The sequence below is a fragment of the Eurytemora carolleeae genome, unplaced genomic scaffold (genome assembly GCF_000591075.1).
Source record: "Eurytemora carolleeae unplaced genomic scaffold, Eaff_2.0 scaffold342, whole genome shotgun sequence".
Classification (NCBI taxonomy): domain Eukaryota; kingdom Metazoa; phylum Arthropoda; class Copepoda; order Calanoida; family Temoridae; genus Eurytemora; species Eurytemora carolleeae.
In genome coordinates this window covers 102,994-117,249 of record NW_019396284.1, presented here as the reverse complement: position 1 = coordinate 117,249, position 14,256 = coordinate 102,994, and the positions used below count along the sequence as shown (strand labels likewise).

General features: G+C 30.2%; 1 protein-coding gene across 2 annotated transcripts; it reads left to right on the top strand.

The window, feature by feature from the left end:
• Positions 1–2,264: 2,264 nt before the first annotated feature.
• On the top strand, positions 2,265–12,633 carry LOC111700158 (SET and MYND domain-containing protein 4). Of its 2 annotated transcripts, none has more exons than XM_023470985.1 (15): positions 2,265–2,326; positions 3,688–4,040; positions 4,419–4,528; positions 4,602–4,691; positions 5,036–5,280; positions 5,591–5,653; positions 6,013–6,072; positions 6,474–6,578; positions 6,826–6,929; positions 7,642–7,695; positions 8,083–8,177; positions 9,859–9,920; positions 10,286–10,359; positions 10,513–10,598; positions 12,111–12,633. In XM_023470985.1, the coding sequence occupies exons 1-15, from the start codon at positions 2,266–2,268 to the stop codon at positions 12,220–12,222; spliced, it is 1,674 nt and encodes a 557-aa protein (XP_023326753.1). In that variant the 5' UTR covers position 2,265; the 3' UTR covers positions 12,223–12,633. The 2 variants fall into 2 exon arrangements, with proteins under 2 accessions (XP_023326753.1, XP_023326752.1); XM_023470984.1 differs by having other exon boundaries at positions 5,567–5,653; positions 12,111–12,632.
• The last annotated feature ends 1,623 nt before the right edge of the window (positions 12,634–14,256 follow it).

Below are 14,256 nucleotides of genomic sequence, written 5' to 3'. Positions count from 1 at the left end.
GATAAAAACTGGCAAATTGTTTCCATGGTTTGATATTAAAAACTGGCATGTTGTTTCCATGTTTTGATGATAAAAACTGGCATGTTGTTTCCATGGTTTGATGATAAAAACTGGCATGTTGTTTCCATGGTTTGATGATAAAAACTGGCATGTTGTTTCCATGGTTTGATGATTAAAACTGGCATGTTGTTTCCATGGTTTTCCATGGTTTGATGATAAAAACTGGCAAATTGTTTCCATGGTTTGATGATAAAAACTGGCATGTTGTTTCCATGGTTTGATGATAAAAACTGGCATATTGTTTTCATAATCAACTATTTATACGACTTTTTACAAACAATATATTCTGAGGCAAAATCAAAACCAGTTTTATGGATAAATATGTTTTTAATTCTCTTCCTACTTGAATTATGCTTTTTTGAAGCAAAGTAAAAATAACTATTTTGTCCTATTTTTTAATTATTAAATGAACGAACTTCCGCGCATTACATACTTTATATAATGATGGTTAATGCATTTATTTATATAAACATCTCTTCCCATTTAACATTTACTTATTTATACATGCGCGCATATATACTATGCGCATATATACTATATATGCGCATAGTACAATATGTAATATTTGACTGGTTAATCTGTTTAATATTACAATATGGATTCTTATTATTATTTACAGATTTATGTACAGATGTACATTTTTTTGGTATTAACAAATTTTTACGGCGTTGTCCGGGGATTTCTAATATCTTCTAGTAAATCGCATGAAACTAAATTTGAAACGTTTGCGGATTTACTAATTTTCGCTCATTTTCAAACTTTTACAAAGACCAAAAACTTTCGGACACAAATTTTTGTAATTTTGAGCATCCATATACCTTCTCTGGGGTTTTGTGAGGTACCAAAGAAAAAAAATTTGGAACCCAATCGGTTTAGCCGTTTTGACGTATAGGTGACACAAAGAAACAGACAGACAGAGAGACTAAGAAACAAAGTATACATATAGATTAACGTGACAAAATTTCTATATACACATAAGCTACATTTATTATCAAAATGTTATCAGCTATCACTACCAAGAGATCGGACAAAGACGACTACTACTCCACTTTAAACCCTGGTCAATAGTGAATCTTTTTAGGATAGTAGGTTTAGTGAAGGGTTGAAGGATGAGGGAAACAAGAAGATGAAGGAAGGAAAACTGGTTGAAGCACTTCAGTTCTATAATCAATCAATAAAGTTAGCTCCACACCCAGAATCGGTAAGGGTTGTTAATCCTTTTCTTTTTTTAACACATATATAATAAAATATCCACGCTCCTCTACCCCTTTAGTAAAAGTAAATTCAACCTAAATGAAGCATAAAGTCTGACTGTTTCAACCATGTTGCACCGGCTAGTCATGTTCCTAGAGCTATGTACAGTACAAACTGAGACCTGAAAGGTTGACCCGGCTCGGAAAATTCAAATGTACTACGGGAACGGGCTACGGCTGCCCGTGTGCCCCATACTTCGGAACTGTATTATTTTGACATGTACAGTTTGCTTGTACTAAAATATTTTCTATATAATTTATCCTAAAATAAAAAGGAAAAAATCGCAAAAAAGTGATTGTTTAAACACGTTTGTTTTTGGTTTGTTTTTTGCAGATATTTTTTCTCGGGGTCAAAATTTGGCATAAAGTCAGCAAATTTTAAAATAAACAATTTTAAAATCATTTAATTTTCTTACACTTTGCCAACTTAACACTTATAAGTTTATTTACAAGATAAATATTCTTTAACATTTTTCGTTATTCTTGTTTTTTGAAGAAACACACATTTAGTGTAATTACGCAAACACATTGTTATATAATTGTCATATTACTTGCTTGAACACTTCAGAATAGAATTAAAATTTATTCATTTTTCAATTTCCAAAAAGATTTTGTTTTTGTTTTAAATCTTTGATCATATGCATCCTTGACGGAAAATGATATAGCAAACAGTTTAAATTTTATTTTAAAAAAATAAATATCATAACTTGAGGTCTTTCAAGCCTTCCTGTATATTATTGCAAAACCTTCTGATATTAAAGCGGTAATTTCATAATAATAATGATGATTATAATAATAAAATTAAAAGTCTAAAAAAATCGGATTCTTATAATTCAGTATTTTTAGGAGAATTCCGGATCTAAAATATTATCAATGTGTTTGGCTAACAGAGCAGTGGTCCTCAGTAAACTTAATCTTCTGCAATATTCCAGAGATTTTATTCTAGGATTTGATGCTATGCTTATTGTACGGTTACCCTGAGGAAAACCGGTTTAAGATTCACCAACGACTAGGTAAACAAAACATTGTTATGAAAACAAACTTTTCAATTGTTATTCTTCTACTTTCGCTAGTCATGATTCTTGAACAGAATTTGTTAAATTAAATTTTAAATAAATAGTTTAAATCATATTTACGGAAATATTGTTTTCCCTTAAAGAAAACTAAAGCGTTATAACCAGGGGCGTAAATAAGGATTCTGTAGGGGGTGGGGTAAATTTTTGTAATGTGGCGCACGAAGCGCGCCGAATATTTTTTACCCCCCCTAGAATTTTTTTATTCCTCCCTAGAAAAATATCATGATGTAAATCAAATTATTGGTTTTAGTTGGGTTTGATTTGCATTTTCCACTCATTTCTGGCATTTACAAACTCCATCAAATAAAGGCTTCATTTCCTACCTTTCAGCTTTCACCTTGTTTTATATCCTTCATTATAGTCATTCATTTTACATTAACTACAAAGATCTGTAGAAAAATTGAATTTATTTTAAGTAACGTAAAAATAGTTTTACTCTAAGAGGAAAAAGATTTTACTTTCTTAAATCTTTAGAAAAGCTACTCTGCAAAACTTTGAAAAAATATTGTCTTTGTTTTTATTCTAATTTCAATTTCTAAAATTTTCTTGTCAATGTAGTATGTTAATATCTTAAGTAAATCTAATATAGAAATGACATTATTTAGAAGTAAAAATGTATTTTTCATTGCCCATACCCGTTTTTTCTATTAAAAAACATCTAATTATGATGACATTAATAAATATTACTTTAGGAAATCATTTAGAGTATAAGTTGACTTAAAATCTGAATTATCTGAAGTATCTTCACATTTAAATTATTTTCGTGCAAAGAAATTGAGTTTTTGTCACAAACTCAAATTTTCTAATCTCTATATTTCTGTAACCGGATGATTTAAACCTTTAATATTTCAAACATTGATTATTTGATCTAACAGAATTCATAGTTTGAAATATTAAAGGTCTACTACATAGGGATAAAAAGATATAATGATTAGAAAATCCGAGTTTGTTGCAAAAATTCAATTACTTTTTAATTTATTCAACTTTAAAATCAACCTTTTTTTAAAAACAAATTCGGGGGGGGGGTAATTACCCGATAACCCCCCGTATTTACGCCACTGGCTATAACGAAGAAACCAAGTTCTTGGTCTTGCCAAAAACTTAAATATTCTAATCCTTGTATTTTAAAATTTTTTGAAATTTCAAAATTAGCTGACTTTTTAAATAGTAATGTTTATAAAAAGTATATGTTGATATTTATGATCAATTTTAGAGTACATATATGTAAGTTAAAAAAAAGTTATTTTTGGGACTCACTAGGATCTAAGTAAGATTTAATTGACCTGTATATTATCTAGCTGGAGTATATGAGAACATGAAAGATTGGAAGAATGCAATTCTCTCTCTTCAAAACCTTCTCAGCTCAATCCAAACCTCAAACCTTACTCCAGACTTGAGAATAAAGATGAGGAAAGAAATCCAGACTAAGATTACATATCTGCAATCCCTTCCTGATACTCAACCCAAACCATACTCCTTCTCCGGGTATGAACTAGACACGAGACACCCTGAGTTCTCCTCCCTTTGTGGGAGTGTCAGGGTTGAGAAGGTTGAGGGTAAGGGAAGATGTGCAATATCTAGAACTAGGTTAGCTCCAGGTACTCTCGTAGCACAAGAGGAAGCTGCAGCTTCAGTTCTTTATATTCCGAAGGTAAACTTTAAAAAATAGATATGTACACAAATTAAAAGGATCTATCGATCCATAGTTTCAAGTAAACCTTAGTTTAAAGAATACCGTCTGTGATTCACAACATAAACTTGCTTACATTTATCTACTTCACAATTTATTCTCATTTCTTTCACACATCTTTTGGCACATCATGGTTTAAATGGACCATTATAAATCGTTCATGAAAAAAATTGTACTCTATTTTACATCCAAGTATAAAAAAAAATGCAAATTCTAGTTGCAGATGAGAAATTCGAAACTTATTTATCCTTTCTGCACTGCATGATTGAAAACATGGTGATTGAGAACATTTTAAACTAATGCAAATTTTACTATTATTTGACATGATACACTCTTTAGATAAATACACACTGCTGGATTTGCCAAAACTACACCATGGTACCCTATCCCTGCACAGACTGTCCAGCCATTTACTGTTCCCTGGCATGCTTCAATAAACCTAGGAATAGGTAGAACATACCAAATATTCGATTTTTGTTTAAAATTAGTCGATTACTGTAACCTATCTACTTTAGTGTTTAGATTTGAATGCCAGCTGGTATGTTCTGGAATATTAGATGTTGTTGGAGTTAAAGAATGTCAGTTAGCCTCAAACCTTCAGCTAGCTTTCAGGTCAGTTAGCTTCAAACCTTCAGCTAGCTTTCAGGTCTGATAGCTTTTAGGTCAGTTAGCTTCAAACCTTCAGCTCTCTTTTAGGTCAGTTAGCTACAAACTTTAGGCTAGCTTTTAGGTCAGGCAGCTTAAAACCTTCAGCTAGCTTTTAGGACAGTTAGCTTCTTACCTGCAGTAAGTTTTTAGGTCAGTTAGCTTCTAACCTTTAGTTAGTTTTTAGGTCAGTTAGCTTCTAACTTTTAGTTAACTTTTAGGTCAGGTTTTTATTCTAGTTCAATAACAGGTTTTTTATTTGAGTTTAATATCTGATTTCTAATTGTTGTTTAATCGGTTTATAATTTTAGTTTAATAACCGGTGTGAGTCCTGACCAGCACGCAGGGGTTCTAGCAGGCCTACTGAAGGAGCCAGGAGACGAACCAGTACATAATCAAGTACAAGAAGATGGCAAACCAGTACATATTCAAGTACAAGAAGATGACAAACTAGTACATAACCAAGTACATGAAGATGTACAAAAAAGAGCACATGAAAGAGAAGTATTAAACAAAATAGAAGAAACTGAACTAGTGATTAGTACAGGACCAAAGGGTATTCCAGAAATTTCTTTGTAATATTTTTCATTCTTTTTAAATGATCATTTTTTGCCCTGGAGTAACCATGGTTTCTTCAATCTTAATTCAATCGTGTTTTGTTCTATTATTGGGGCCAATCTTCAAACTTTTAAAGAAGTGTATTAATGTTAAAAAAGCTAAATATGTTTATTCTGAAACGAAGTTCCGATATGATCTTTTATGTACAAAGAAGTTTAATTTGTTTGTTTGTTTATATTTCTCCCGGATACTGCAGTACAATTGATATTCTGAATATTACACAGAAACTGTTGAAATACATTCCGAAGAATTAAAGGAAACCTATAACAAGATCCACAATCTTCAAGAACATATAGATTCTATGAATCAAGGTAAAAATTCCACATTTTTTCGTTTGGTCCAAACAATTTTCTGTTATAATAAAATTAACAGTAATCACCGATTATATTGATTTATCAAATAAACCTTTTATAAGTTATCAACGATTAGCTTTTTCGGAAGGAACTCTGACGTAGTTACAAGTGGATTTCCATTTCAAAGTTTGCCATTTTTAAACGGAGGATTATTAAAATCTTTATCTGAGAAACAATAAGGAAGATATCATCATTTTACATTTTTAGTTTAAAAGTTTTAAGTCTACAATTCCCTTCATTGGCTCTGCAGAATAAATCCATAAATCCATTGTCTAATATATTAAACTATCCCTTTCTTAACGTTTTGTTTACTGTAGAGGATCTACTGAGTTCTGGTCTTACTTTACTGCATTGGATTCTTGTATCTGGGTATTCAGGAATTAAATATATTCAAATAATTTGATCAAAATTATCTTTTCAGAAACTTTGACATTTCAATTTGTTTATTTGGAAAAGTAGGCAGAAACTTTTTGTCAAATAAAATGATTCTTCAAACTTGAACTTATGAGATTTTGCTATCTCATGCCTTTATAACCAGTTCAAAGTTTAAAATATTTAAATGCATTCTTTAATGATTTCCCAGATGCCATGAATCAAATAGTAATGTACACTATTATTATCTAAAGATTTCAAAGCTTAGCGCCAGAAAAGTTTAAGTGATCAAATCATCTTTTTCTCTTTTTATTCTGTTTTTAAAATCTATGTCGTAAAAAATACATATAGATACTGCGTGTGACAGTTATTAATTAGCTTTAGTTTTGAATATATATTAATAAAGAGGAATCTGTTATATCAAGTGACTACCTACACCTTTGCATCCAATACCTGGGGATTATTATTCCTAACTGTCATGCTACATTCCAACTTGAATCCTCAAACACAGGTCATTTCTATAAACAGTCCCATTTTTTTGTCCTGAAAAGATTTAAAAAATTGCAACTTCATGGTGTTAACCTTTAATAGTACAAATCTAGATTTGTTTACAAAATTCATAGTGAAGGGTCTATACGACACCTAGTTGTAAATGTGAAAGATCTATACAACATTAGAAATTCAGATTAAAAGATGATAAAAAATGTCATTATTCATTTTTATGTGTTGCAATAATATCCAGTATTTTTTTATTTTAGATGCTAGCTCCATGAGTATGGTTGGACTAGCTTTGTTTCCAGATGTGGCTTCAACCTTTAACCATTCCTGTGATCCTAATACATTTGTGGTAGATGTAGGACAGGTATTCATACCTTCTTGTCATCCTAATATAGTTGTGGTACATGTTGGGTAGGTATTCATACATTCATGTGATCATAATACATGTGTGGTATATGTACATTTGAAGTAGATATATGACAGGTTTTCATACAAACATGAGATTATAATACATTTGTGGTTTATGTAGGACAGGTATTAGTACATTTATGTGATCATAATACATTTGTGGTATATGTAGGACAAGTATTCATACATTCATGTGATCCTAATACATTTGGGGTAGATGTAGGACAGGTATTCATACATTCATGTGATCATAATACATTTGTGGTAGATGTAGGACAGGTATTCATACATTCATGTGATCCTAATACATTTGTGGTAGATGTAGGACAGGTAATCATACATTCATGTGATCCTTATATAATTGTGGTATATTTAAGCCAAGTATTCATACAGTTATGTGATTATTAATTACTAATACATTTAAATAGTCCAAATGAATATGAGACACAGTAATTGTGCAGTGCAACAGACCCATTTCTCCAAATAAGCTGATTTTTAAGCTATTGTTAAAACTATTTGCTCTACATCTTAAATAGTACTGTGAATTTCATCTTTCTATTCCACAATTACATAATATATATATAAATGCTTACGACCATCAAAATTCTAATGCCGTTCTTAAATTACATCTTGTATATATAATTATTTGCATTTTGTTGCCGGCCTAGGAACAGTTAACTATAACTTCACGCTGTATTGAAGAAGGAGAGGAGATAACACAGGTTGGATAAAAAACATGAGTTTTTTAGAAATCATTAATTTCCAATTATTCACAAAAAATACAATCGTCAAAGGCGTTTTATAAGTCCTAATTTAAATATTTATTCCACGAAAAAATAAGGCAAAATTCAAGATGATTTCATCATATAACAAATAATATATAACAAATAATTTAGAATTTTCCGTTGGGGACTTTTTTAAATCGCACATTTAAAGGATTGATTTTTATTTTGAGTCTTAAAAACGATTTATGATTATTTTTTTTATCAGAACATCGTAAGATTTTTCAACAGGGCATATTTCTGCCCGATAGTTTTTCACCTATATTTTTCATAACATATTTTTAGCGTTTCAGTTTTGTCAAGTTATTTAGTTTGTGTGTGCTGTAGGTGTACTACGGATACTATGCAGATACAGATAAAGGAGAAAGACAAGAGAAACTGGAGAAGAAATATAACTTTATCTGCACATGTCTGGCTTGTCAGTAAGTAATTCAAATTTTTCATAAAATTTACTTCATCGCGTTTTCCTGTTAAAATTTTCAAACTGAAGAAGAAGCAAAGAGTGCTTAAAATAATTGGCTTTCCAACATATCATGCTACATCTTCACCATTACATTAAACTAAAGTAAATTTCACATAATTTCAAAATATTTTACTAAAGAAGAAAAAGTTCTTAAAAGAATCAAAAATCTTTTAAATTTCTGATAAAAAATCAAATAAAATAGTTTGTTCATACTGGTAAGTAACATTGAAACTAAAGTAGAGTGTTCCATAAGTCATGTTATGTTTGGCAACAGTCATTTTGAAGTTTGAACGCCAAGAAAGTTTGACGGAATTGCGAGCTAAAGCGCACAATTGCACGCAACTCCTTTGCGTTTATTGTGCACAATTATTACGGAATTGCGCGAAATTAAATTCACTTGCGCTAAAGGACTCGCCATTGCGCACAAGTAAAATCCACTTGCTTTGGAAACCATAATTAAAAAAATTACATTTATCTTGTAAATTTGTTTCTAACGATCATATTTCCAGCATTCATTTCTGCATCGATTGTACTGAGAAGTTGTGCATCTCTAAAACTTTATAGTTTAACTGCAAAACTTTTTGTGTTAGAATATATTTCATACATTCTAGAAATGTTGCTGACTGTTGCGAAAAGAAAAATTGCATTTTTTCCTATTTTCTTTTTATTTTAGATATTGCAAATGTCGCCATTTACGTTACGCATGCCCGCATTAGTTCATATTTCCAAATCTACATATTGTAGATATTTCTCAAGTTTCATTCAAGTATACTGCTGCAGGTTTTTTTACTTTCTGGTACATTTTGTAGTAAGTGCAACAACGTTAGCGACAAATAAGATTAAATTTGTGTCCAAATAGAATTACCATCGCGTTTTTACCAGCAAACCCGTTGAAAGTGTATAGGAAGTGAGTCATGATTCCTATACCTTTGCAACCCAATGTGGAAGCCCATATTTCAAACTATTAATATTAGTAGATCAAATAATCACAGTATAAAAAAAATTTAAATTTGCGTCATTTATAGAATTTGAGTTCGTGGCAAAGAATCAATTCCTTTATTTTATAAATACTCTCCATCCAATATGATAAACAATTAATTTGAAATTAAGAAATTGTATTTTTTAAACATTACACATATTATATTTAAAATGTATTTAAATCCACAAGATTCCTCAAGGCTTGATATCTTTGAGCGGTAAAAGGTGGGCAAAGAATTGTTCCATTTTCAAGAATTCAGATTAATTTATATAAGTCACTATAGTTTCAGTAGAAGTAAATATTTCCATTTAATAATAGCGCTGATTGAAGGATTCATAACTCTAATTGAATAATGAGATAGATAGAAAGATAGATTTTTCCGTCATACTATTTTAATTGGTTCAGAATAGACAACAAACACATGACTAAACCCTGATTGGATCAGGCGCTAATGGACTTAGCAAGGAGTGGTATATTACTTTTTTCATGAGTGCTTTGCATCCGATAATTTGGAGCCTCCGTCCTAAATGCTTTAATTTAAAAGCAAAACAAAAACATATTACCAATGCATTCATTTAAAGCTTTTTGAATTTTGAAGAAATTCTTGTGTTCAAAATTCCTATAAGTTTTATTATTATATAATATAATTATATGTTTTCAGGTTTGATTATCCAACTTCAGCTGAACTACTCTCAGAGACTACGTTTTTGAACACTTCGCCAGGTATGAAAAAAGATGACGATCTGAAACTCTATACAAATGACGCTTTCAGATAAGTGGCATGTTTGATTATCAATGGTACCTTTAATGGCTTTGTATTGTTCTCTTCAATTGTAGTTTCTCTATAAAAAATGACGGATTTCTATTTCTGAAATTGTGGATGCAATTGTTAGCCCTAAACACTTCTCAAGATTCATTATTGATTAGATAACGTTAAAGGGTACCGTTGTGAATCGGGCATGCCCCCCCTTTATTTTTACGTGTTGCTAGAAATTACAAAGACAGTTTCTTTAAGAATAAAAGTTGAAAAGTTATTGTACTTTTTTGCAATGAATTGAGATGAAAAGAACACATTTGGAATATTCTAGAAAAGTTGAAATCCCCCTTGACGGTTGAACAGCTGACTCTATTGGATAATCAGAACTCGAGGTTTCGTGATCAGGTAAAGTCATATTTTCAGCGGCACTGCGCAGTGCACGTGCTTTATACTCATGGCACTCAAAATACTCATAATTTGGGAGAAATATTCGTTTTATTTTTGAATATGGAGGTAGGCGATTATATCAATATAATGAAGACAACTTTCGATTTTTAGATATCTGAGTGTTTGCAGAACAAGAATCTAAAACAAGCCCTGGCTATTACCAAAGATAGATTAAAGCTTATCTCAGACAACATCAGGAATCAACCAATCAATCCCAAATTTTAATTAATTAATCAACTAATAAATCAAAGAACCAATTCTATTAAACCATTTAAATAAATAGTATTCCTGGAGTAAGAAAAATCCGAGGTCATCAAATGGTATAACCATTTCTAAGTAGATTTTATGTTAAAAGTATTATTTTACCTGCCCTAACCTGAACTTCATTAAAGAGAAATAAATCAACCCACAAGGAAGTTAAACTGCCTTTTCAAATCAGAAATACTTATGAAGAAGTTCGGTTTTGGTGGATATACAGTGTAGTGTAATAGCCATATAAATTTCACTAGAAGGGGATAATTTATTTGGCGTACTATCCAGTTTTGCCTTCTACAGTATGTATTCGAACTATATAACTTTCTCTGGGTGGTTGAAATTCGGCCCGATACATGGTACGTGTAATGAACTGGAATGTAAAATGAATCATTTACTCTCAGACAAATTTCCATTGATTCTAATTACTTGATCTTAATACGCAATTACTCTTCTAATTCACTTTATGTGAAACAGCACAAACATGTATTTTTATGTGGGCTTACAGCATTTTTGTTAAGTACAGGGTATCTTTTGGTCACATGTTGAGTAAGTTTGATTATATGCTCTTTCCGACTCTGTATAATATGAAAAATAGTGTGCTCATATGAATCTAAAAAAAAAATTGGTAAAGCATGTTTTATTACTTATCCGACTTTAAAATTTCTCACAGAAATATCTTTTTTGAATAATTTATAATTTTTTTTAAAACAGAGCCTTTTTATATGAATGAAGCTATTTGTCAAAAAAGATTGAAAGGGGAAAAACAAATTATTTTGAACTGTTATTAATCTTATAAATGGAACTGTATGTTAGCCCGTAGCTGGTGACGGTTTATGAAAGAAAGAATGATAAATTTAAAAAGTTTACTAAACTCCTTTATCTTACACTAACACAACTTGGTGTCTGAAAAGTAAACTAAAGAATTTACTATAAATCAACCGGACATTGTTCACATTGCATAAGTTGGAGACCAGAGCTAAAAACTTAAGATTGTGATATCCTTAATCCAGATTGGTTAATTAATCTTGAGATTAATAATAAAAGGAGAACAAACATTATTTAGTCTTGAGATTAAGAAAAGGAGTGGATCAAGCATTAATCCCGATATCCACCATTCAAAAGTTCCCAGCTCAGTACCCATGGTAATAAAATATCCAAAATATTATCTAATATAATTACCAGTCACATGGCAAATGACTAAAGCTCGCTGTATTGTAATTCACATTCACATTCAAGTGTTTGCAAAATTATCAGTAAGGTTGCGGTATTATTTTGATATTGATTGATTATAGATTAAAAACAATTTCATCTGTTAATCGGTTAGTAGCGTGGTTAATTGATTGATTTCAAACTTAATTCAATTTATTAGATATTTTTACATTTTGATCAATTATCTTTTCAATTTGATCTAATCGATTGGTTAGTTTTGAAATTTGATTGATTTGTTTGATCAGAAGTCCGCATGCCCTGCTTGTGGTGGGTATGATAAGCCTGGTTAGATATGCCTGGATTCTATTCGGCAGAAAATCAAAGGCTTTCAAGCCAAAGCTTGAATTATTCTTCTAAAAATATTCATTCAAATTATTGATTGAAACATTTCTTTAACGTAAAAGACTGCTTGACTTTTTATTGATTTTGAAAAGTACAAAAAATCAAAAATAGTGTTTATTTCAAATGATAACTATAAAATCCCTACAGTATATAGATAAATGAAATGAAATGATTATCTTATGGCATATATTATGTCCTTTTAATACCATACTATCTACCTCCCCCATTCCCACTTTAACTTTAATTTTAACATTTAAATTGTTCACGTAGAATGTTCATCAAAAAGAAAATATCAATAAATATTTAAAACCTAATGATTCACAAAAGTCAAACTAAAGTTTATTTCACGGAAGATTGAAATCTATATGTAAATTTAGCTTGTCTGTCTGGGTGTCTGTTTGTTTGTTTGTATCCAATAAACGTCAAAACGGCTGAACCGATCAGGCCCAAATTTTTTGTGGGACATCACGTGACCACAGGGAAAGTTTACGAATGATAAAAATTTTTTAAAAATGTGTTTTAAAGGTTTTTAATTTTGTTAAAAATTTAAATTCTTGAAAATCCACGAATTTTTTTTGAACCATATATATCCTAGTATAGAACAAGAATTAGATATATTTCCTATCATTGAAGCATAATTAGATAAATATATCCTAGAACCAGAATTATATATATTTCCTATCATTAAACCATAATTAGATAAATATATCCTAGAACCAGAATTAGATATATTTCCCATAATTAAACCATAATTAGATAAATATATCCTAGTATAGAACCAGAATTAGATATATTTCCCATCATTGAACGATACTTACATATATATATCCTAGTATAGAACCAGAATTAGATATATTTCCTATCATTGAACGATACTTACATAAATATATCCTAGTATAGAACCAGAATTAGATATATTTCCCATCATTGAACGATACTTACATAAATATATCCTAGTATAGAACCAGAATTAGATATATTTCCCATCATTGAACGATACTTACATAAATATATCATAGTATAGAACCAGAATTAGATATATTTCCCATCATTGAACGATACTTACATAAATATATCCTAGTATAGAACCAGAATTAGATATATTTCCCATCATTGAACGATACTTACATAAATATATCCTAGTATAGAACCAGAATTAGATATATTTCCTATCATTGAACCATAATTAGATAAATATATCCTATCATTGAACGATACTTACATAAATATATCCTAGTATAGAACCAGAATTAGATATATTTCCTATCATTGAACCATAATTAGATAAATATATCCTAGTATAGAACCAGAATTATATATATTTCCTCGCATTAAACCATAATTAGATAAATATATCCTAGAACCAGAATTAGATATATTTCCCATAATTAAACAATAATTACATAAATATATCCTAGTATAGAACCAGAATTAGATATATTTCCTATCATTAAACCATAATTAGATAAATATATCCTAGTATAGAACCAGAATTAAATATATTTCCTATCATTAAACCATACTTACATAAATATATCCTTGTATAGAACCAGAATTAGATATATTTCCTATCATTGAACCAAAATTAGAGAAATATTTTCTAGTATAGAGCCAGATTTATATATATATCCTATAATAGAATCAGAATTAGATTTATACCCTAGAATAGAACCAGAATCTATTTTTCCTAATTTAAAACCAGGTTTGAACCTTGAGAGAGCGGAATTATATATATATATATATATGTATATTTCTTTTTCCTTACTTTTCCTTTGATTACCTCCCTCGGCCCTCCTGTAGCTCCTGCCTAAATGGTAGAAATGCATCAAATTTTAGAAGTTAAGTTAAAACAAAGCAAACTAATAAACCTGAGATGAAAACTAACAAAAAGGAAATTGGTTTTGCAGATTGTATATTTCAGATATAAAATGGGAGTTCTTGAGGAGCTACCTGACGATGCTGGCAGCTGTGAACATTGCAACAATGCTGCTACTACCAAGTGTACTGGATGCAAACAGGCAATACAAAAAATAAGTATAATAATAATAA

Coding starts and splice junctions, on each gene's coding strand:
- LOC111700158 (XM_023470984.1), top strand. CDS start 2,266: ATGCTATGCTTATTGTACGGTTACCCTGAGGAAAACCGGTTTAAGATT. Junction 10,360..10,512: donor ACTCGAGGTTTCGTGATCAG/GTAAAGTCATAT, acceptor TTCGATTTTTAG/ATATCTGAGTGTTTGCAGAA. Junction 10,599..12,110: donor CTTATCTCAGACAACATCAG/GAATCAACCAAT, acceptor TTGTTTGATCAG/AAGTCCGCATGCCCTGCTTG.